This window comes from Phocoena sinus, chromosome 12, assembly GCF_008692025.1.
Source record: "Phocoena sinus isolate mPhoSin1 chromosome 12, mPhoSin1.pri, whole genome shotgun sequence".
Lineage (NCBI taxonomy): Eukaryota > Metazoa > Chordata > Mammalia > Artiodactyla > Phocoenidae > Phocoena > Phocoena sinus.
Window position 1 is genome coordinate 84,447,657 of NC_045774.1, and position 21,451 is coordinate 84,469,107.

General features: G+C 36.6%; 1 protein-coding gene across 1 annotated transcript in view; it reads right to left on the bottom strand.

Moving 5' to 3' along the window:
* Positions 1-21,451, bottom strand: part of ADGRB3 (adhesion G protein-coupled receptor B3) — an 815,189-nt gene that overhangs the window by 148,139 nt on the left and 645,599 nt on the right. The window contains exons 18-19 of the mRNA XM_032651211.1: positions 3,651-3,777; positions 1,951-2,054 (exon numbers count right to left, since the gene is read on the bottom strand). Coding sequence (XP_032507102.1) covers positions 1,951-2,054; positions 3,651-3,777 — 231 coding nt within the window. The remainder of the gene's footprint in view (positions 1-1,950; positions 2,055-3,650; positions 3,778-21,451) is intronic.

The window sequence follows — 21,451 nt, forward strand, 5'->3', positions numbered from 1 at the left end:
AGGTGGTAATTCCTAGAAAGCTATTGCAATAGGTGATTTTCCTGGATTTTCTGGATTACAGCAAACTTCCCTACAGACTAAATAATCCTGTACTTCTTTGATAACTTTTATATATCATTTATACTAGCAGTGTTTGTGCTAGCGTTAGCCATATGTATTGAGGCGTGAAGAGGTGTAATTGGTGGCTGAACCATAAGTACTGAGAAATGGAACTTGGTTCTGAATACTTCAGTGAGTATGACTTATGATGCCATTGATGAATTGTGATACTATTACCTAGTATCCTGGCCCATAAACACTGCCTCATTTCCTGAGAAATACCATTCAGGCAATTGTGGGAGAGAAAGTCTTCTTCCCAGCCTTTGTTTGTCTTGCTCTTGTATTACCAGGACAATGCCTGCTTGACTGAGCTCTGAACCCTGGATTCTACTGTCTACAATGCCATGCCTAGGACAAACATTTCTTTCATTTCATGAGACTGGCCATATATTATCAGATTCCTTCATTTGGTATTTCACTACCCTGCATGGGAAGGCAGGACCTCTATTACGTATCTGTATCAATGGACCAAGAATGTGTACATATTTTGTTTTTGTATGAAGCATGAAAATCTTAATATCTTTGACAATATAATATTCTGGACAATTAATTTTTGTCCTCAAAAGAGTAAAAAATATAATGGAGAACAATGATTTTTTTTAAAAAAGGATGTTAAATCAAATGATCTTTCCTTATTAAATTTTAATTCATTTTTCAACGAAATTTTTTTTTTTTTTATGGTACGCAGACCTCTCTCTCACTGTTGTGGCCTCTCCCGTTGTGGAGCACAGGCTCCGGACACGCAGGCTCAGTGGCCATGGCTCACGGGCCTAGCTGCTCCGCGGCATGTGGGATCTTCCCGGACCGGGGCACGAACCCATATCCCCTGTATTGGCAGGCATACTGTCAACCACTGCGCCACCAGGGAAGCCCTCAACGAAATTGTTTTTTATCCTAAGTAAAAGATAAGTAAAATACTAGGCCTGGCTACCTTTGCAATTTTAATATTTCAAATATTCAGGAAATAATACATAATTATTTATTTGCTAATATGGTAACTATTTTTAGAACATTTTAAAGTAATCAAAATGGATATAAAAATGTTTAACATTTGAAAATTTATTGGGAAGTTTAGTTATATACTAGTTATCAATATGTCAGTAGACATAATAAACTTCACAAATCTAATTCTCATTAACAGAACAAGAACAAATCTTAGAGAACTACTACATTTTCATACAATGTCAAACAGATATAATTTCACATATTATAGAACAGTATTTTTCAATCACTTCCCCTAGTTTATGTATTTTTATGACTTTTTAAAATCAGTTTGTCAAAATCTGACTTAGTGGAAACATTCAGCTGAGAAGTCTTTTCTAAAGCTTTATGGTATTATATTAATGCATTAATATTATAGAAGACTTTACACATTGGACACACTGAAAGCATATGTTTAAAACTTAAGCATTTGGAGACCATATTTCTATAACAGAGAAATTAATTTGACTGTATCATTAAATTCTCAAGCTCAATAGCAGTTGGGATGAATATAAACAACACATAGACAACTTGGGGTATTAAGAGTACCATGCTTGGGGTAAGCAACTTGTTGAAGGCTACCATCATTTGAATTGGGAAGAAAAGTGTGTGTGTGTGTGTGTGTGTGTATGTGTGTGTTTTGTTTACTTTCCCATTGTAGGAAAATACAGACAAGAAAATTAAGTAAACACTTATTTAGTGTTATTGAGCTCATTTATTATAGCTTAATCACGGCAATTATAATTCTGTTTTCAAAGTACTTCTTTCAGTAAATTAAGAAAACATGAGACATATAATAGTTATTATATTCCTTGATTTAACTCTGAATAACAGAACATTCCATTTCTAGTGTATTAATTGACTACTTACCTCCATAATGCTGCATAGACAACGGCTAGGGTGATCAAGGCCAAGCAAGAAAGGCCACTGCCTACAATTAGGGTAACTGAAGGTGTACTAGAGGATTCCATGATCTGTAAATTAAACAAAAGAAGCAAAAAAAAAAAAAAAAAGAGAGAGAGAGAGAATTTTTAAAATAAATTAAAATAACTTCTAAACTCAACAAAACTGTCCTAACACTCAAAAATAGCCAATATAGTTGTTATAGTAACCAGATAATTACCCAGTAACCACTCTGTTCACATATTCTCAACCTCTCAAATGACTAATTCTAGCTACTCCCTCTCTCCCACTGTGAAGTAATGAAGGCCTTAAGAGTTTTCAATGCTTGATTGTGGCATATAACCACTTACAGCTTTCTAAAATAAATAACTGAAGCTACAACTTGGTCAACATTAACATGTTAAATTTCATCTAGTTGAAATTTGAAGCAGTATTTATTTTTCTTCAACTAACTACAGTTCAGTTATTTCACAAAATATATTTTGTTGAAATTTACTTTGATCCTCCCATTATGTTATCCAAATCTGGTACCTAGATATTGAAAAATTTTCAAACTTTCTGACTTTTGACAACTTTGTTCTAAGTCAAGTATTCTCTCATTGAATTTCACTAGCTTGGCCTCTAAGAATATAGAAGAAAATCAAATTTCAAGTGTAAGACCTTAGAATATATTTGTGATTTTTTTTCTGTGAACAAAATATATAGAGATAATCTTCACAATGTCAATATTAGTCTCTAAATACTTGACCTTGAAAAATAAGTCTTATATCTTTTAAAACATATATAAAGATCAAAGAGATTTCTTTCTTTAGACACTAACATGGTACTAACTAATAAAATCTGCTGTTTTTCATATTTTTAGTATTGGAAGTTTAACGAAATACACTTTAAGATCAAGTGTGTTCCAAATCTTAGATATGCACAATCAATCTTATAGGCATTTTTGGCTATCAAAATAAAGAAAAAGAGTGATGCATATTTAGGCCAGATTTAGACAGAAAGTCACATTTTTCTTAATAATTATTTTTCACCACTTCAATTTCTGAAATAATTTCTCAAAGTACATTTGATGAGGATGTTATTTTTTCTTTCAGACAGTTTATACAACTGTCTGTTTCAGAAACTAGTTTTACAAACCTATATACTTCTAAGGAATGATTTTACAGTTTCTGACAGTCTCTGCTTTCATAAAAATTTCATTTAATTAAAAAAAATAAATATCCAAGGACACCCCAGAAAACCTGTACTGAAAATATCCAATGCAGATATGAAATGTGTTTGGCTATAGTGTCTGGGGTCTTCATTCTACTACCAACAGTAACCTCACAAATTCCCCAGAACAGCTTTAGAGTTCTAAAATAAAGGTTAAGCTGACAAGTATTTTTATTTGAAAGTTTGCAGCATATTAGCAATATGATTGGAGTACATCCTCAAAACTATACTGCAGAAATTTCAAGTTAGAAGACATAAAATTGAGTAGAATTTAGTTATAGCACACCAACTAGAATTCATTTCACCAAGCTACTGTAGCTAAGGAGGAGACGAACCCAATTTTGCCACCCTGCAACATTTTCCATTTCCCCATTTAAAATGCAGTTCCCTGGAGAAACACTCTCCACAATGTCCCTGCCTTTGCATTAAAGCCGTGTTTTCCCTTTGTTACTTACTATTTCTCTAGGTTGCTGAGCCAAAATGGCGAAGGTAGAGAGACGATCACATAAGCATTTCGTATGGGATGCATCGGTAAGCACAGTTTTACATCCCTGGGTGGACCAGGTTCCCAAAGACTCGTTCCTGTAGAGGGTGGGGGGTGGGGGGGAGATCGGGATAAATACGCCTGACTGCCAAATCCGTAATGAAGAAAATGCAATTTAATTGAGAGAATCGTCTACTGTAATTCCCGTACAGGGGAAAAAAAAAAATCTACTTGTTGTTGAACAGGACGTAATTTAGATGCATCTCCAGTAATGCAAAGCGAGAGTGTTTGGAGAAAGCAGGCGGGCGGCGGTACGGCGTGCAGAGAGCTGTCCAGCGCCGGAGGTGCTGAAACCGGGACTGGCTCTGTCCAGCCCTCTGCGAGGAACGGCGGCGGCGGCGGCACGAGCAGCCGCCAGAGCGTTGGCAGCCACTTCCTATGCTCATCGGATCGTTTCAAACACTCATAGAGTGTAAAGAGGCTTTTCACATTGCATACCAGCTCTGATTCCCGTCCCGTATTTTTGGATCGTGAACGCTGACTTTTAAGCCGAGGATTTCTCTGAAAAGCCTGCCTAAAAGGTTAGATAGCATGTGTTGGGTGATATAGAATCTTCTCTGTTGGTTAGGGATTTTTCCTCCCTTTAGAATTAGCTGCTGTGAAAATTTCACCCTGGAAATGGGAAGCAGCAGCAGTGGCATCAGCTGGTTCCGACTCTCATTGCCTTTGCCTGATATCCAGGGGAGTGGTGGGTTTCAGACATCAGCTTCCCACTCCACACTTCACTCAGCCCAAGCTCCTCTGAATCCCTTGACATTTCTTCCCCTCACCCACCTCTCTGCCCCGGGGTTGGAAGCATTAAGCTAACCTCAAGACTGCCAGAACATTTAGAAGAATAACCCCACCTCAAAGTCCCGTAGGGATGGGGAAAGAGGGCCTGCTTCAGTCTTCCCTTTGGTGTAGCCATTCAAAATTCTAAAGCATATGGTTTCTTTCCCACCCCAGCAGAACAATAAAAATGGTATCAACCTACGCCTTCTCGGTGGGGGGTGAAGATGGGGGAGAATCCTTCCACCCCCCGGCTGAACTACTCTACAGGAAGAGGAAGAAAAGAAAAAAAAAAAAAGCTATAGAGTTCAACCAATCAACTTTATTATCATTACACGTGTTATATACTGAATGCACCAATTGTCACCTCCCCTCCCCCAGGCACGGAACTCTCCAAGTAGCAAACCTGTGTGTATGTGTGTGCTTAAATTTCAAACCCAATTACTATCTATGTTAAAAATCACTCTAAAACTCCAGAAGTATAACACATGGCTTGGTGTTAATTTTGATATGGTACTTTTTATTTCATCTACTCCATATCTCTGAATGCCTAAAGCTATTGGGTTAAATATGAATGCAGTCTATTTCTGAGCTATTTCAATGACAGAGGTTTCACTGTGACAGCTGGACTTCCAAGTTGAGCTGTAGAGTATAATTTACACTATCCCTTTTTGGGATTTAGATGCAATATCTTTTTAATATTCATTAATTTGATTTAAATATTGATTTGATATCACTAATATGCACGACTCAAAATACTCTTAATTACAACTTCTTTTAAAAAGGAATAGACTATATTTGGGGAGAGGTACCAAAACGTTATACCTAAGTTCACCCAAATACTTCTAAGTATTAGCCAATTAAAAATTTGGTAGGTCTCTTTTCTTTCTCATGATGTCATACAACCATGCAAAATTATATATATATATATTTCAGTTATATCTCAACCAACTGCAACAGTATTAAATTCCAATTCTACCTAACCAGAGCAGTACTTCAATTTATTTCATTGGCTGCCTGTCTCTTATCGTCTTGTGACAAACAGTTAAGGCCAAATAAAAAACATTTATCTCAGCTGATTAAAGTTTAAAGAAGAAAGATACATTTAAGAGAATCTGACATGTTTTAAAACACAACATTGCATTATTAATCCTGTATGACAGCTTTACTTTAATGCACTATTTGTTTGTGCTTTCAAGATGGAGTCCAGTACCTACACTTTTCATATTATGTGGCTATGACCAATAAACCAATTCAAAGTCTTACCGGGAAAAAAGTTTACTGCAAATAAGACCTCATTAGACAAAGTGATATATTTATATCTAGGTAATGAAAGTTTGTTACTCAAGAAAATGTTAGTATTACTAAGCTTTGGCTGTCAGATATAAAGTCTATGTTCAATATAATGTTGCTAGACTCTGAAGATCATGTAAATTTTATATGACATCTTCAGAAAACTAGGTCAGTTTACTCTGCTATGTACAGTGATTGCAGTGCTGACCTGGCCCAGTCCCAGGCAAAACTGGGAAGTAAGTGACACTGGTCTCCATGTTTCAATCTTTCATTTCCCCCCCAAGCATGAAATGTTTCTAATCTCACTGGGCCCCTTTTGATGGGTACCTTCCTGAGGCTTACATAACTTTTCTCCTTACCTTTCTTAGGAATTATTATCCCTTTGTTGACTTTACCTGATGAAACTAATGGAAAATATTATGAGTGACTGAGTACAGCTTGATGTGCTCTCCCCAGTTTAATGCAAGTTATAAAACACAAAATAATGCATCTGATAGCAGAACACCAGAATATGATCAGATGAGTAGGAGTGAACATTTTGAAAGGTGAGGAGGTAACTTCCAACTTCTATATTTGGTTGCTTGCAAGAGCTGAGTAATAAGTGTGATGCCATCTGATGCCAAGTTTTAAATTTTTCATAAAACCTCTTGATATTTTAAAACCAGATAAAACTCTTATAAATTAGTTTTTAAAATCACTAGCATACATGTCACTACTATTACAAAAACTATAGTATATGTCACCTGTATTTTCACACATTTCATAGCTATTCTTACTGTACAAAATTCTTCGAAAGCACGGTACATGTGTCTGACTGATTTCAGGGAGACCTTGTAAAGCAAACTGATGTGTGGTAGAGCTAATGTGAAGCAAAACAGCTTCCACAGTCTGCACAGAACAAGGTTTTAAAGCACGTGGACTATTCCAGCAGTCACATTATTCTTCTAATGTCATAGATTTGCATGCCATGATTAATGGTATATCTTTGAATTATTCTTAGTTATTAAGTCTAGCTTGTCATCAATGGGGCAAGCAAATACAATGAAATATGTATGAACATTAAAGATATAATAAGAATAACAGACTGAGGATGTCAGAAGCAAACACAAAATGATGATACACACGTTTTACTGAAAAATCACATATTTCTTTCTCACAGTGTCTTTTCTGGGCATTAATTTTTTTTTTCAAATAGTTTTCAAAATAACTAGGCCTGCAGAAATTTCATATAAGCAGCACATTCTTCGTTGGCTACACCTACATTCACCCATGTTAGCTCTTAGCTGTCATCTGTACCTCTTCTCCTTCTTCCTATTATTAGGCTGGCTAAAAGAAGAAAAGAGTCTGCCTGTCCCAAGTATTTGAAAGTACATACCCACAAGGACAGAATGCTGTGAAAATATATGACACAAAATCTATTATTTCCCACCTTAATATTTATTTGAGGCCTTTCCCCAATTTCCTAAGATTCTACATGATTCCTCTTTGGATCGGAGTTCATTGTTGGGGTCTGGATTTCATGGGAGAGTTAAATAATATAGCATGTGACTATATACTCTAGCATTTAAGGTTAAAGAAAAAGATTATCCATTCACTCCAATGAAAAGTTGTTTAGGAAAAAACTGATAGCAAAAACTTATAGTGACACATTTCAAAACTGTTTCAAGAAATCAAACTTTTACCTTTTGAAATACCCATACAACTAAATATTCCACTTAAACCACTCTTTTATAAAACCATCTATTCTACTTCATAATACATCAGTGTGTAAAGTATTTATCATGAATAAGTTATAAACTTTAGCAGGTTTATATCTCAGGGTCGATGTTTTATTTAATTTTTATTTCATTTTAAAGTATAGTTGATTTTCGTTTTATTTAACAAAATTTAACTTAAAATTTTTTTAAACATCTTTATTGGAGTATAATTGCTTTACAATGGTGTGTTAGATTCTGTTGTATAACAAAGTGAACCAGCTATACATATACATATATCCCCTTATGTCCTCCCTCTTGTGTCTCCCTCCCACCCTCCCTATCCCACCCCTCTAGGTGTTCACAAAGCACTGAGCTAATCACCCTGCGCTATGCAGCTGCTTCCCACTAGCTATCTATTTTACATTTGGTAGTGTATATATGTCTGTGCCAGTCTCTCACTTCATCCCAGCTTACGCTTCCCCCTTCCCGTGTCCTCAAGTCCATTCGCTACGTCTGCCTCTTTATTCTTGTCCTGTCCCTAGGTTCTTCAGAATCATTTTTTTTAGATTCCATATATATGTGTTAGCATACGGTATTCGATTTTCTCTTTCTGACTTACTACACTCTATACGGCAGACTCTAGGTCCATCCACCTCACTACAAATAACTAAATTTCGTTTCTTTTTATGGCTGAGTAATATTCCATTATATATATGTGCCAGATCTTCTTTATCCATTCATCTGTCAATGGACACTTAGGTTGCTTCTATATTCTGGCGATCGTAAATACAGCTGCAGTGAACATGATTCTTTCTGAATTATGGTTTTCTCAGGGTATATGCCAGGCAGTGGAATTGCTGGGTCATACGATAGCTCTATTTTTAGTTTTCTAAGGAACCTCCATACTGTTCTCCATCGTGGCTGTATCAATTTACATTCCCACTAACAGTGCAAGAGGGTTCCCTTTTCTTCACACCCTCTCCAGCATTTATTGTTTGTAGAATTTTTGATAATGGCCATTCTGACTGGTGTGAGGTGATACCTCATTGTAGTTTTGATTTGCATTTCTCTAATGATTAGTGATGTTGAGCATTCTTTCATGTGTTTGTTGGTAATCTGTATGTATCCTTTGGAGAAATGTCTATTTAGATCTTCTGCACATTTTTGGATTGGGTTGTTTGTTTTTTTGATATTGAGCTGCTTGTATATTTTGGAGATTAATCCCTTGTCAGTTGCTTCATTTGCAAATATTTTCTCCCATTCTGAGGGTTGTCTTTTCATCTTGTTTATGGTTTCCTTTGCTGTGCAAAGCTTTTAAGTTTCATTAGGTCCCATTTGTTTATTTTTCTTTTTATTTCCATTGCTCTAGGAGGTGGGTCAAAAAGGATCTTACTGTGATTTATGTCGTAGAATGTTCTGCCTATGTTTCTCTCTAAGAGTTTTATAGTGTCTGGCCTTACATTTAGGTCTTAATCCATTTTGAGTTTATTTTTGTGTATGGTATTAGGGAGTGTTTTAATTTCATTCCTTTACATATAGCTGTCCAGTTTTCCCAGCACCACTTATTGAAGAGGCTGTCTTTTCTCCATTGTATACTCTTGCCTCCTTTATCAAAAATAAGGTAACCATATGTGCATGGCTTTATTTCTGGGCTGTCTATCTTGTTCCATTGATCTATATTTCTGTTTTTGTGCCAGTACCATACTGTCTTTATTACTGTACCTTTGTAGTACAGTCTGATGTCTGGGAGCCTGATTCCTCCAGCTCTGTTTTTCTTTCTCAAGATTGCTTTCACTATTTGGGATTTTTGGGGTCAAATACAAATTGTGAAATTTTTGTTCTAGTTCTGTGAAAAATGCCAGTGGTAGTTTGATAGGGATTGAGCTGAATCTGTAGATTGCTTTGGGTAGTAATTTTCGCAGTGTTGATTCTTCCAATCCAAGAACATGGTATATCTTTCCATCTGTTTGCATCATCTTTAGTTTCTTTCATCCATGCCTTATAGTTTTCTGCATACAGTTCTTTTGTCTCCTTATGTAGGTTATTCCTAGGTATTGTACTCTTTTTGTTGTAATGGTAAATGAGAGTGTTTCCTTAATTTCTCTTTCAGATTTTTCATCATTAGTGTAGAGGAATGCAAGAGAGTTCTGTGCATTAATTTTGTATCTTGCTATTTCATCAAATTCATTGATTAGCTCTAGTTGTTTTCTGGTAGCGTCTTTAGGATTCTCTGTGTATAGTATCATGTCATCTGCAAACAGCGATAGCTTTACTTCTTCTTTTATGACTTGGATTCCTTTTATTTCTTTTTCTTCTCTGATTGCTGTGGCTAAAACTTACAAAACTATGTTGGAAAATAGTGGTAATAGTGGAAAACCTTGTCTGCTTCCTGATCTTAGAGGAAATGGTTTCAGTTTTGCAACACTGAGGACAATGTTGGCTGTGGGTTTGCATATATGGAGTTTATTATGTTGAGGTAGGTTCCATCTATGCCTACTTTCTGGAGGGCTTTTATCATAAATGGGTGTTGAATTTTGTCAAAAGCTTTTTCTGCATGTATTGAGATGATCATATGGTTTTTCTCCTTCTATTTGTTAATATGGATTATCACACTGATTGATTTGCATATATTGAAGAATCCTGGCATTTCTGGGATAAACCCCACTTGATCATGGTGTATGATCCTTTTAATGGGCTGTTGGATTCTGTTTGGCAGTATTTTGTTGAGGATTTTTGCATCTATGTTCATCAGTGATATTGGCCTGTAGATTTCATTCTTTGTGACATCTTTGTATGGTTTTGGTATCAGGGTGATGGTGGCCTTGTAGAATGAGTTTGGGAGTGTTCTTCCCTCTGCTATATTTTGGAAGAGTTTGAGAAGGATAGAGGTTAGTTCTTCTATAAATGTTTGATAGAATTCGCCTGTGAAGCTATTGGGTCCTGGGTTTCTGTTTGTTGGAAGATTTTTTTTTTTTTTTTTTTTTTTTGTGGTACACAGGTCCCTCACTGCTGTGGCTTCTCCCGTTGTGGAGCACAGGCTCTGGACGCACAGGCTCAGCGGCCATGGCTCACAGGCCCAGCCACTCCATGGCATGTGGGATCTTCCTGGACTGGGGCACGAACCCATGTCCCCTGCATCAGCAGGCAGACTCTCAACCACTGCGCCACCAGGGAAGCCCTGTTGGAAGATTTTTAATGACAGTCCCAATTTCAGTCCTTGTGACTGGTCTGTTTATATTTTCCATTTCTTCCTGGTTCAGACACGGAAGGTTGTGCTTTTCTAAGAATTTGTCCATTTCTTCCAGGTTGTCCATTTTATTGGCATATCATTGCTTCTAGTCATCTCTCATGATCCTTTGTACTTCTGCAGTGTCAATTGTTACTTCACCTTTTTCATTTCTAATTCTATTGATTTGAGTCTTCTCCCTTTTTTTTCTTCATGAGTCTGGCTAATGGTTTATCAATTTTGTTTATCTTCTCAAAGAACCAGCTTTTAATTGTATTGATCTTTGCTATTGTTTCCTTCATTTCTTTTTCATTTATTTCTGATCTGATCTTTATGATTTCTTTCCTTCTGCTAACTTTGGGAGTTTTTTGTTCTTCTTTCTCTAATTGCTTTACATGTAAGGTTAGGTTGTGTATTTGAGATGTTTCTTGTTTCTTGAGGTGGGAATGTATTGCTATAAACTTCCCTCTTAGCACTGCTTTTGCTGCACCCCATAGGTTTTGGGTCATCGTGTTTTCATTGTCATTTGTTTTTAGGTATTTTTTGATTTCCTCTTTGATTTCTTCAGTGATATCTTGGTTATTTAGTAGTGTATTGTTTAGCCTCCATGTGTTTGTATGTTTTACACATTTTTCCCTGTAATTGATATCTAGTCTTATAGCATTGTGGTCGGAAATGATACTTGATATGATTTAAATTTTCTTAAACTTACAAAGGCTTGATTTGTGACCCAAGATATGATCTATCCTGGAGAATGTTCCAAGAGTGCTTGAGAAGAAAGTGTACTCTGTTGTTTTTGGATGGAATGTTCTATAAATATCAATTAAGTCCATTTTGTTTAATGTATCATTTAAAGCTTGTGTTTCCATATGTATTTTCATTTTGGATGATCTGTCCATGGGTGAAAGTGTGGTTAAAGTCCCCTACTATGATTTTGTTACTGTCGATTTCCCCTTTTATGGTTGTTAGCATTTGCCTTATGTATTGAGGTGGTCCTATGTTGAGTGCATAAATACTTACAATTGTTATATCTTCTTCTTGGATTGATCCCTTGATCATTATTTAGTGTCCTTCTTTGTCTTTTGTAATAGTCTTTATTTTAAAGTATGTTTTGTCTGATATGAGAATGGCTACTCCAGCTTTCTTTTGATTTCCATTTGCATGGAATATATTTTTCTATCACCTCACTTTCTGTCTGTATGTGTCCCTAGGTCTGAAGTGGTCTCCTGTAGACAGCATATATATGGGTCTTGTTTTTGTATCCATTCAGCCAGTCTTTGTCTTTTGGTTGGAGTTTTTAATCCATTTACATTTAGGGTAGTTATCGATATTTTCGTCCTATTACTAGTTTCTTAATTGTTTTGGCTTGTTATTGTAGATCTTTACCTTCTTTTGTGTTTCCTGCCTAGAGAAGTTCCTTTAGCATTTGTTGTAAAGCTGGTCTGGTGGTGCTGAATTCTCTTAGCTTTTGCTTGTCTGTAAAGGTTTTAATTTCTCCATTGAATCTGAATGAGATCCTTGCTAGGTAGAGTAATCTTGGTTGTAGGTTCTTCCCTTTCATCAGTTTAAATATGTCCTGCCACTCCTCTCTGGCTTGCAGAGTTTCTGCTGAAAGATCAACAGTTAACCTTATGGGGATTCCCTTGTATGTTATTTGTTGCTTTTCCCTTGCTGCTTTTAATATTTTTTCTTTGTATTTAATTTTTTATAGTTTGATTAATAGTTCTCTTGGCATGTTTCTCCTTGGATTTATCCTGTATGGGACTCTCTGTGCTTCCTGGACTTGATTGACTATTTTCTTTCCCATATTAGGGAAGTTTTCAACTATAATTTCTTCAAATATTTTCTCAGTCCCTTTCTTTTTCTCTTCTTCTTCTGGACCCCTATAATTCAAATGTTGGTGTGTTTAATGTTGTCCCAGAGGTCTCTGAGTCTGTGTTCGATTCTTTTCATTCTTTTTTCTTTATTCTGCCCTGTGGTAGTTATTTCCACTTTTTTATCTTCCAGATCACTCATCTGTTCTTCTGTCTCAGTCATTCTGCTATTGACTCCTTCTAGAGAATTTTTAATTTCACTTATTGTGTTGTTCTTTATTGTTTGTTTTCTCTTTAGTTTTTTCTAGGTCCTTGTTAAATGTTTCTTGTATTTTCTCCATTCTATTTCCAAGATTTTGGATCATGTTTACTATCATTACCCTGAATTTTTTTCACGTAGACTGCCTATTTTCTCTTCATCTTTTAGGTCTGGTGGGTTTTTACCTTGCTCCTTCATCTGTTGTGTGTTTCTCTGTCTTCTCATTTTGCTTAACTTACTGTGTTTGCAGTCTCCTTTTCACAGGCTGCAGGTTTGTAGTTCGCATTGTTTTTGGTGTCTACCCCAGTGGCTAAAGTTGGTTCAGTGGGTTGTGTAAGCTTCCTGGTGGATGAGACTTGTGCCTGTGTTCTGGTGGATGAGGCTAGATCTTGTGTTTCTGGTGGGCAGGACTGCATCCAATGGTGTGTTTTGGGGTGTCTGTAAACTTATTATGATTTTAGGCAGCCTCTCTGCTAATGGGTGGGGTTGTGCTCCTGTCTTGCTAGTTGTTTGGCATAGGGTGTCCAGCACTGTAGCTTGCTGGTCATTGAGTGGAGCTGGGTCTTAGTTTGAGATGGAGATCTCTGGGAAAGCTTTTGCCCTTTGATATTATGTGTAGCCAGGAGGTCTCTCGTAGACCAGTGTCCTGGACTTGGCTCTCCCACCTCAGAGGCACAGTCCTGACACCCGGCCTGAGCACGTGGACCCTGTCAGCCACACGGCCAGGTACGTGGGGTGTTTCTTGCCTTTTGAGAAGTCTGAGGCCTTCTGCCAGCATTCAGTAGGTATTCTGTAGGAGTTGTTCCAGATGTAGTTGTATTTCTTATGTATTTGTGGGGAAGAAGGTGATCTCCATGTCTTACTCCTCTACCATCTTGAAGGTCTCTCCTATCTCAGGGTTTTAATGGTAAATTTATTCAAAACCAAAATAGCTACAGCAACAATTCTTTAAAAAATTACACACAGCTTCTGAGTACACTGTCCTTGCAATGTATGTGCACTGAAAGAAAGTAATTATTTTCCAATCATAACAGTCATTAACTTCTAAGAATTAGGTGAATCTATATCACTTTTAATGTATATGTCATACCAAAATGAATAATGCATATAGTTTCTTTGTATAAGTTATTCTCATAATACAGAAAATTTTGGAGTGCAGATAAAAAATATTCCCAATTTTGAGTAAAAAACAGTCTTTAAGGGTAATTTCTACTTTTTAGGACATTGGAAATACTGAGAACTTTGTTATCTCTAGCAACCATTAGTATGTTAAAACACAGTGAAACATGAAATCAGAAAGTTTTGCTAGAAGTAACCTTAGTGATTACCTAGCCCATTGGTTTTCAACACTTGCTGTATATTAACGTCACCTGGAGACCTTTAAAACTTAAACCCTGAGGTGGAGTCTGCGCATTATTACTTTTCTAATGCTCCCCAGATGATTCTAGTGTGCAGCCAAGGCTGAGAACCACTGATCTATCCCAACCATCTAGTTTTACAGAGGAGGAAAGTGAAGTGCAGGGAATTCAGGAAGCTTATTTTAAGGCACAAAGTGAGACACAAAGTTGGGCTTCTCCTTTTCAGATTAGAGTTTTTTTAATACTAACTTTTAGTTGTAGTCCGTTTTAAAGCAGAATGTAATGAACAGTCCTATAAAAAGATCTGAATATCATGCCTATTTACACTTGCAAACAATGTGGCCCTCGTGTAATGGTTTTAGCAAAGTACGAGTTATCAGTGGATGAAGTTAGCTAAGGACAGGTTGTCATGCTTTGGTGTTCATCCTGTTTTTTAATTGATATATTGTATGACATGTAAAAAAACAAACATTGAGTTTATACCAATTTTTCATGACATAAAGTATCTCTCATCTGTAGTGAGATCATTTATAGTTTGAGGTGATATATAAGTTGAAATTACAAATTCTGAAAACATGATATTGAGTAAAAGTTATAAGCTCTTTTTTCCTTCTAAAAATATCCTCTATTTAGATACAATAGAGGATTTTCATATCAATTATCATAATGACTGCATATAGTAATATACACTAGTATACACAGACACATATATAATTTTTTTTTAATTTAAAAAGAATAATACCAACATAAAGCATTTATAGTTCATTCACTGTGGTGAAATTTAGGAGTGAGTACTTTGCTACCAGCAGGAAGAGCACTTATCATCCACTAGGCTGAACCTGGAATTAATAGTGACCTCTCCAGACCATACTTAACACCAGATTTCCAATTCTTTGCCTAGAAATGAACTAGTTCTAGGAACATGCTACACTTAGATCTTTCCAGCACTCCTCTGTGCATATTCATGTTTTCTGTCCAACACTAGAATATTAGTTGATAAATTCACCTCACTTTCTTTATTTATAAAATTAACACTCTCCATGCCACACTAGAATATTAGTGCTTTTGACAATTGTATCTTGTTCAGATTTGAATCTCTGACATACCGCTTTTCACTTAGTAGGGACTTAAATGTTTGTTCAGTTAATTTAATAATTAGTTACACTTCAAGGGATGGTTTCTAATGCTGTTGGACCCAGACAGATTGTCTTAGCTCCAATTCATTTGCTGTCCTTCAGCATATAGCAGAAATGCAATCTGAAGAGTAACAATGGATCTTAATAGGCTTATCTATTTGCTTTTGGTCTTCAAACATCATTTGATGATGAACTCTGAAAGACTCAGCATCCTTCAGTGATTATGTTCACTCCAGCAGTGAGGCCTGAGTCTTCACTAAGCAGTCAATAAGTATATAGTGAGTGCTTTTCAAATGCCAAAGTAGAAGACACATACAAAAAGAAAACTAACAGTTTCTTTCTTAGAAAAGTTGGCAATCTGGTTGGAAGACTATATAATCCAAGAATGTTTTCTATCTTATTAGTTTTACAAATTATTCCCGAAAATGCTGTTAATATGGTCCTTCTATTTTAAGCCACTATCATCTCTCCTCTAGATAAATATCATCACTGGGCTCCTTGTTCCTTCCCTGCTATCTATCCTTAAGTTCAATTTCAACACAGCAGCCAGATATCCTGTTGACACATATGTGAACTCACATCACTCTGTTCAAAACTCTATCAATGGTTCTTCCCATCTCACTTGAAGTAAATGACAAAGCAGTTAAAATAACCTACAAGGACCTCTACCAGCTGGTCATTATCTCTTTCTTTAAAAATCAATTAATTAATTAATTTATTTATTTTTGGCTACATTGGCTCTTCACTGCTGTGCGCGGGCTTTCTCTAGTTGCAGTTAGCAGGGACTACTCTTTGTTATGGTGCGCAGGCTTCTTATTGCAATGGCTTCTCTTGCTGCAGAGCACGGGCTCTAGGCATGAAGGCTTCAGTAGTTGTGGCTTGCGGGCTCCAGAGCGCAGGCTCAGTAGTTGTGGTGCATGGGCTTACTTGCTCCATGGCATGTGGGAACTTCCCGGCCCAGGGCTCGAACCCATGTCCCCTGCATTGGCAGGCAGATTCCTAACCAGTGCACCCAAGGAAAGCTCCTGTTTTCACCTCTTTACCTTCCTCTCCTAACACAATACCTTTTCTCTTCATTTCCAACCACACTGAGCTCTTCGTTTTCTCACCTTGGCATTTTGCGCTGGCAAATCTCATGGCCAAGAATGTATTCCTCAAAGATAGTAACGTTGCTATTCCCTCACATCACATATGTCTCTGCCCTTATGTCATTCTCCCAGAGATGTCACTGACTATCCAGCTTAAAGTAGTAACTCTGCATCTGTAGTAGGTTAAAATGGGCTCAAATTCTATATAATTCTTCTCATCAAGAGGTGGAGTTTCCTTCCTCTTCCTTTGAATCTTGATAAGTCTGTGGCTTGATCTGGTCAGAAAAATTCAGTAAAAGGGATGTGTGACTTTTCCTGGAGGCCTCAAAATGTCTTACAGTTTCTACTCTCATCATCCTGAAATTTTGCTTTCATGTGAGGACAAGAAACCAGCACCAGCTACCAGCCATGTGAGTGAGGCAGTATTAGATCATCCATCCCTAGGCTGAGCAGTCAAGTGACTGTAGCCTCGTGAATGACACCAGAGGAGACCAGCAGAAGAACCAACCAGCTGAACTCAGTCAAAGAGCTTTGAATTATGGAATCATGAGCATTAACATGATTCTTTCTATAAGCCACTAAGATCTGAGGTGATTTGTTCCATAGGAAGTAATACACTATCCAAGACTTTCCCACATGCCCTTGACCTTACTCTGATCTATTGTTGCCCACAGCACTTATTATATCTGATATATTTATGTGTGTATTTTTAAATTCATTTTTTGCCTGTCTTTGCTTACTAGAACGTAAACTTCCTGAGAGCAGTGATATTGTTACGTTCATTTCAGTCTTCCCAGACCCTAAAACAGTGCTGGACACTTAGTAGGTGCTCAATAAATATTTGTTGAATGACTACCTGGTACAGATTTTATCCTAGTGTAATTGGACTTTCTGACCACATTACTTCATTTGTTTATTTTTTTTAACAAATATTTATTCATCATCAAATAGATTCAGACACTGTGCTAGGTTATTTTGTGGACATATAAATTTCCACTTTGCCTTTTGGAGCTTGAGAGCTTCAGTGGAAATTATCTTGCAGGTGTAGTGTCATTGCCACTTTGTCATAAAATACACATTAAAACCAAGAATATGTTACTCTTGAGGGTCACTGAATAATATTTACAAGAATGGTAGCACCAGTTTTATTTCCAGTAATATTATTTATTTATTTACTTACTTACATTTAAAACTGTGGTAAGAACACTTAACATGAGATCTACAGTATATACAGTTGACTGTAGGCACAGTGTTGTACAGCAGATCTCTGGAAATTATTCATCTTGGATAATTGAAACTTTGCCCCTGTAGAACAGAGACTCTCCATTTCATCCTCCCCCAGCCGCTGGCAACCATGATTTCAGAAGTATAGGCAACAAAAGCAAAAAAAGATAAGTGGCCTCTATAAGCTAAAAAGCTTCTGCACAGCGAAGGAAGCAAACGTGAGTGAAATGGCAACCCACAGAATGGGAGGACATACCCTCAAACCATATAAATGATAAGGGGTTAATCTAAAATATATAAGGAACTCTTACAACTCAATCATGAAAAAAAAAAATTTAAAAATGGGCAAAGTATGATCTTTTTTTGTCTTTTTTTTAAACTGGAAATGTGAGAGTAGAAAGAATTATGGGAAGTAATAACATTAAGGGAACCAATCTACTGGCTTATAAATATGTATAAATATCTTCATCATGATTTATTAATAATTAAAGGTTAGGGGCTTCCCTGGTGGCGCAGTGGTTGAGAGTCCGCCTGCCGATGCAGCGGACGCGGGTTCGTGCCCCGGTCGGGGAGGATCCCACGTGCCGCGGAGCGGCTGGGCCCGTGAGCCATGGCCGCTGGGCCTGCGCGTCCGGAGCCTGTGCTCCGCGGCGGGAGAGGCCACAGCAGTGAGAGGCCCGCGTACCGCAAAAAAAAAAAAAAAAAAAAAAATAATTAAAGGTTAAAATATGCTAGCTGCCATCATTAATTAGTCAATAGGCAAATAAAAATAATCATGCTAATGAAAATAACAGCTAACATTTACTGAGTGTCTACTCAAAGTTAGGTGCTGTGGTAGATACTTTAAATACATTTATGAAAAAATCCTGAAATGAAATATCAAGGTTGGATAGTACTGACAAATAGACCTAATGCCTCTATCTGTGATCGTGAGGACCCTGGAGACAAAAGAGCCTGGAGTTGGAAGGTACCTAGATATCTCCATCTGTATAAGATCCATGTAACCCCTGGACACCTATCTTTGGCTTTATTATTATATGTTTAAAATACGGAAATGGTGACTTTCCTAAGGCCATTCAACTGGTACAGGGCTATGCCAGGAACTGAGCCCGAGTCTGTGTGACTTCAGAGCAGATTCCCGTCCCTCTGCTCTCTCAGCAATGAGGAGATAGACGGCACGGTCTGAGCTAGGAATGCATAGGGAGAGCACCCAGAAATGTCACGGTTTGGGGAATTAAAACCTGACAGATTGTCATACAGAGTGAAGTAAGTTAGAAAGAGAAAGACAAATATCATATAATATCACTTATATGTGGAATCTATAAAAATGGTTCAGATGAACTTATTTGCAAAACGGAAATAGAGTCACAGAAGTAGAGAACAGACTTATGGTTACCAAGGGGATAAGTGGGGGGAGGGATAGGTTGGGAGATTGGGATTGACATATACACACTACTACATACAAAATAGATAACTAATAAGAACCTGCTCAGTGGCACAGGGAACTCTACTCAATATTCTGTAATAACCTATATGGGAAAAGAATCTCAAAAAGAGTGGATGTATGTATATGTGTAACTGATTCACTCTGCTGTACACCTGAAACTAACACAACAGTGCAAATCAACTATATTCCAATAAAATTTAATTTTAAAATATCTCACAGAAAATAGGTGGGGTGGATCTCATAAAAAGGTGATTGGAAAGGGCAAATGCTTAAGAGAATAAAAAGATGTGGCTTGAGAATTGTCACTGTGGGCACAGAGGACATTAAGAACATTTGAGAGAATGATTTTCGTAGAGGTCTCAGATGGAGACTAGACTTCTGGAAGATAAAAAAAGGAACCCTGTGATATCGAAGAGGTTAGCAATAGAAGAAAAAAGACTGCATGCAAGTCAACACAGAAACATAACATTTTATCAATTATGTTTTTATTTGAAGTAAGAATAAATCTCCTAATGCCTTCCCATGCAGATCTTAACTGTCCACTGAGAAGAGATTCTGATAGGATGCAGCAATGGTGAGACAGAAGTCCCACAGTTTGATTCAGTGTTGATATGAGAAAGTGTTATTCGTGTCAATAAAATGAAAGAAAATTCAAGAATAAAGTTTCACTCTGTGTATGGCTGATTCATCTTGTTGTGCAGTGGAGGTTAACACAACATTGGAAAGCAACCATACGCCAATAAAAATTTTTTAAAAATTCATTTATATCATTTTAAGCCTTTTTTTTTTTTTTTTTTTTTTTTTTGCGGTACCCGGGCCTCTCATTGTTGTGGCCTCTCCCGTTGCGGAGCACAGGCTCCGGACGCGCAGGCTCAGTGGCCATGGCTCACGGTCCCAGCCGCTCCGTGGCATGTGGGATCTTCCCGGACCGGGGCACGAACCCACGTCCCCTGCATTGGCAGGCGGAGTCTCAACCACTGCGCCACCAGGAAGCCCCCATTTTAAGCCTTTTTTGTCCTCAGAAATGTCCCCCAAATTTGTTTAGACAAATTTAAAAGAAAAAAAGAGCAGAATCAATGGGCAGAAAAAAAAAAAAAAGAGATGGTTTGCAGGATACAGAGATAAAATTCTGAATGGAACTGGAGGGGACTGTTATAATACATTTTAATTTATTGATGAATTATGTATGGTATGTCTACTAAAGTAGCAAAAATACACTTTAGTTCTATCTATAACTAGATTAAGAAAGATTTCCAAAGTCATTCTTGGGAGTAGGTAAGGGAAGCTCCAAAAAATTATTTTTCCTCTCATTTCTTTTTAAAACACTTTCAAATTTCTTGAACACTGAGTGTTAGTTAATCTCAAAATCACAAAATAATTCATTCTATTTGGATATTTTCCTCCCTCCAAAAAAAACTGTTTATCTGGGCTAGTAGCCAGTTTCTAGTCTGATATAATCTGCAACAGCTGAGATGCACAGCCCTAGAAAAGTAGGATTATTGAAATAAAATAGAGCACATGTAAACATATGTTACTTTCCATGCTAGTTCTCAGATAATATGGACACAAAGCAGTCCTGGGATATGGCTAGACCATTGTCAATTTATAAAACAACAATGTGTATCCAATTAAAAATTAACTTGCTCATTTCCTGATTCCAATGACTTCTGTTTCTTTTTGTACAGGGTTAATTCCGAATGTGTAAAATACACATATAAAAGAGATTGAAAATATATTTGATGAATTAATTACAGTAGTTCCTTCAGGGTATTGAATTATAAGTATTTTTTGCTTCTTTATATTTTTCCCATATGACTATATTACATCTATAATAAAAAAATTGTTTTGTGATTCAAAAATAAAATTATATGAAATATCAAGCTAATATATCATTATCAGAAGATTAATTATTTCATAGTCTTTATTTGTAGAAAATGAATATTTCTTCAAAAGTACTTTTATAATTTGCACCACAATAGTCCCCTTACCAGAAAACTAAAGGGATAAACTTAAGGAAAATCTATATATAGCTTTAAAACTGTACATATATTTATATGTGATTCAGGAATCCAATTTTAAATGGATCCCCCAAGTCTTTTATTATTGGATATCAAAAGTCATTTTGTAGCATATAAATATTTTCTCTTAAACTACAGTAGCATTATGGCACACTGAATTGAATTAATAATGGTTGGCGTCATACACTGATGTTTAATTTTATTACTTTCCACTCTTTACCAAGGGAGGTATAATCTTATATAATCTTTTGCTAAAGTTATATAAATAATCTACCCAGATTTATAGTGATAAAGCAGACTTTGCAAACTGACATTTAACCACTGACTTACAATGGTCATCTTTAAGCTTTAGCCACTATTTTGCAGAAGACCCAGTAAAAAAGA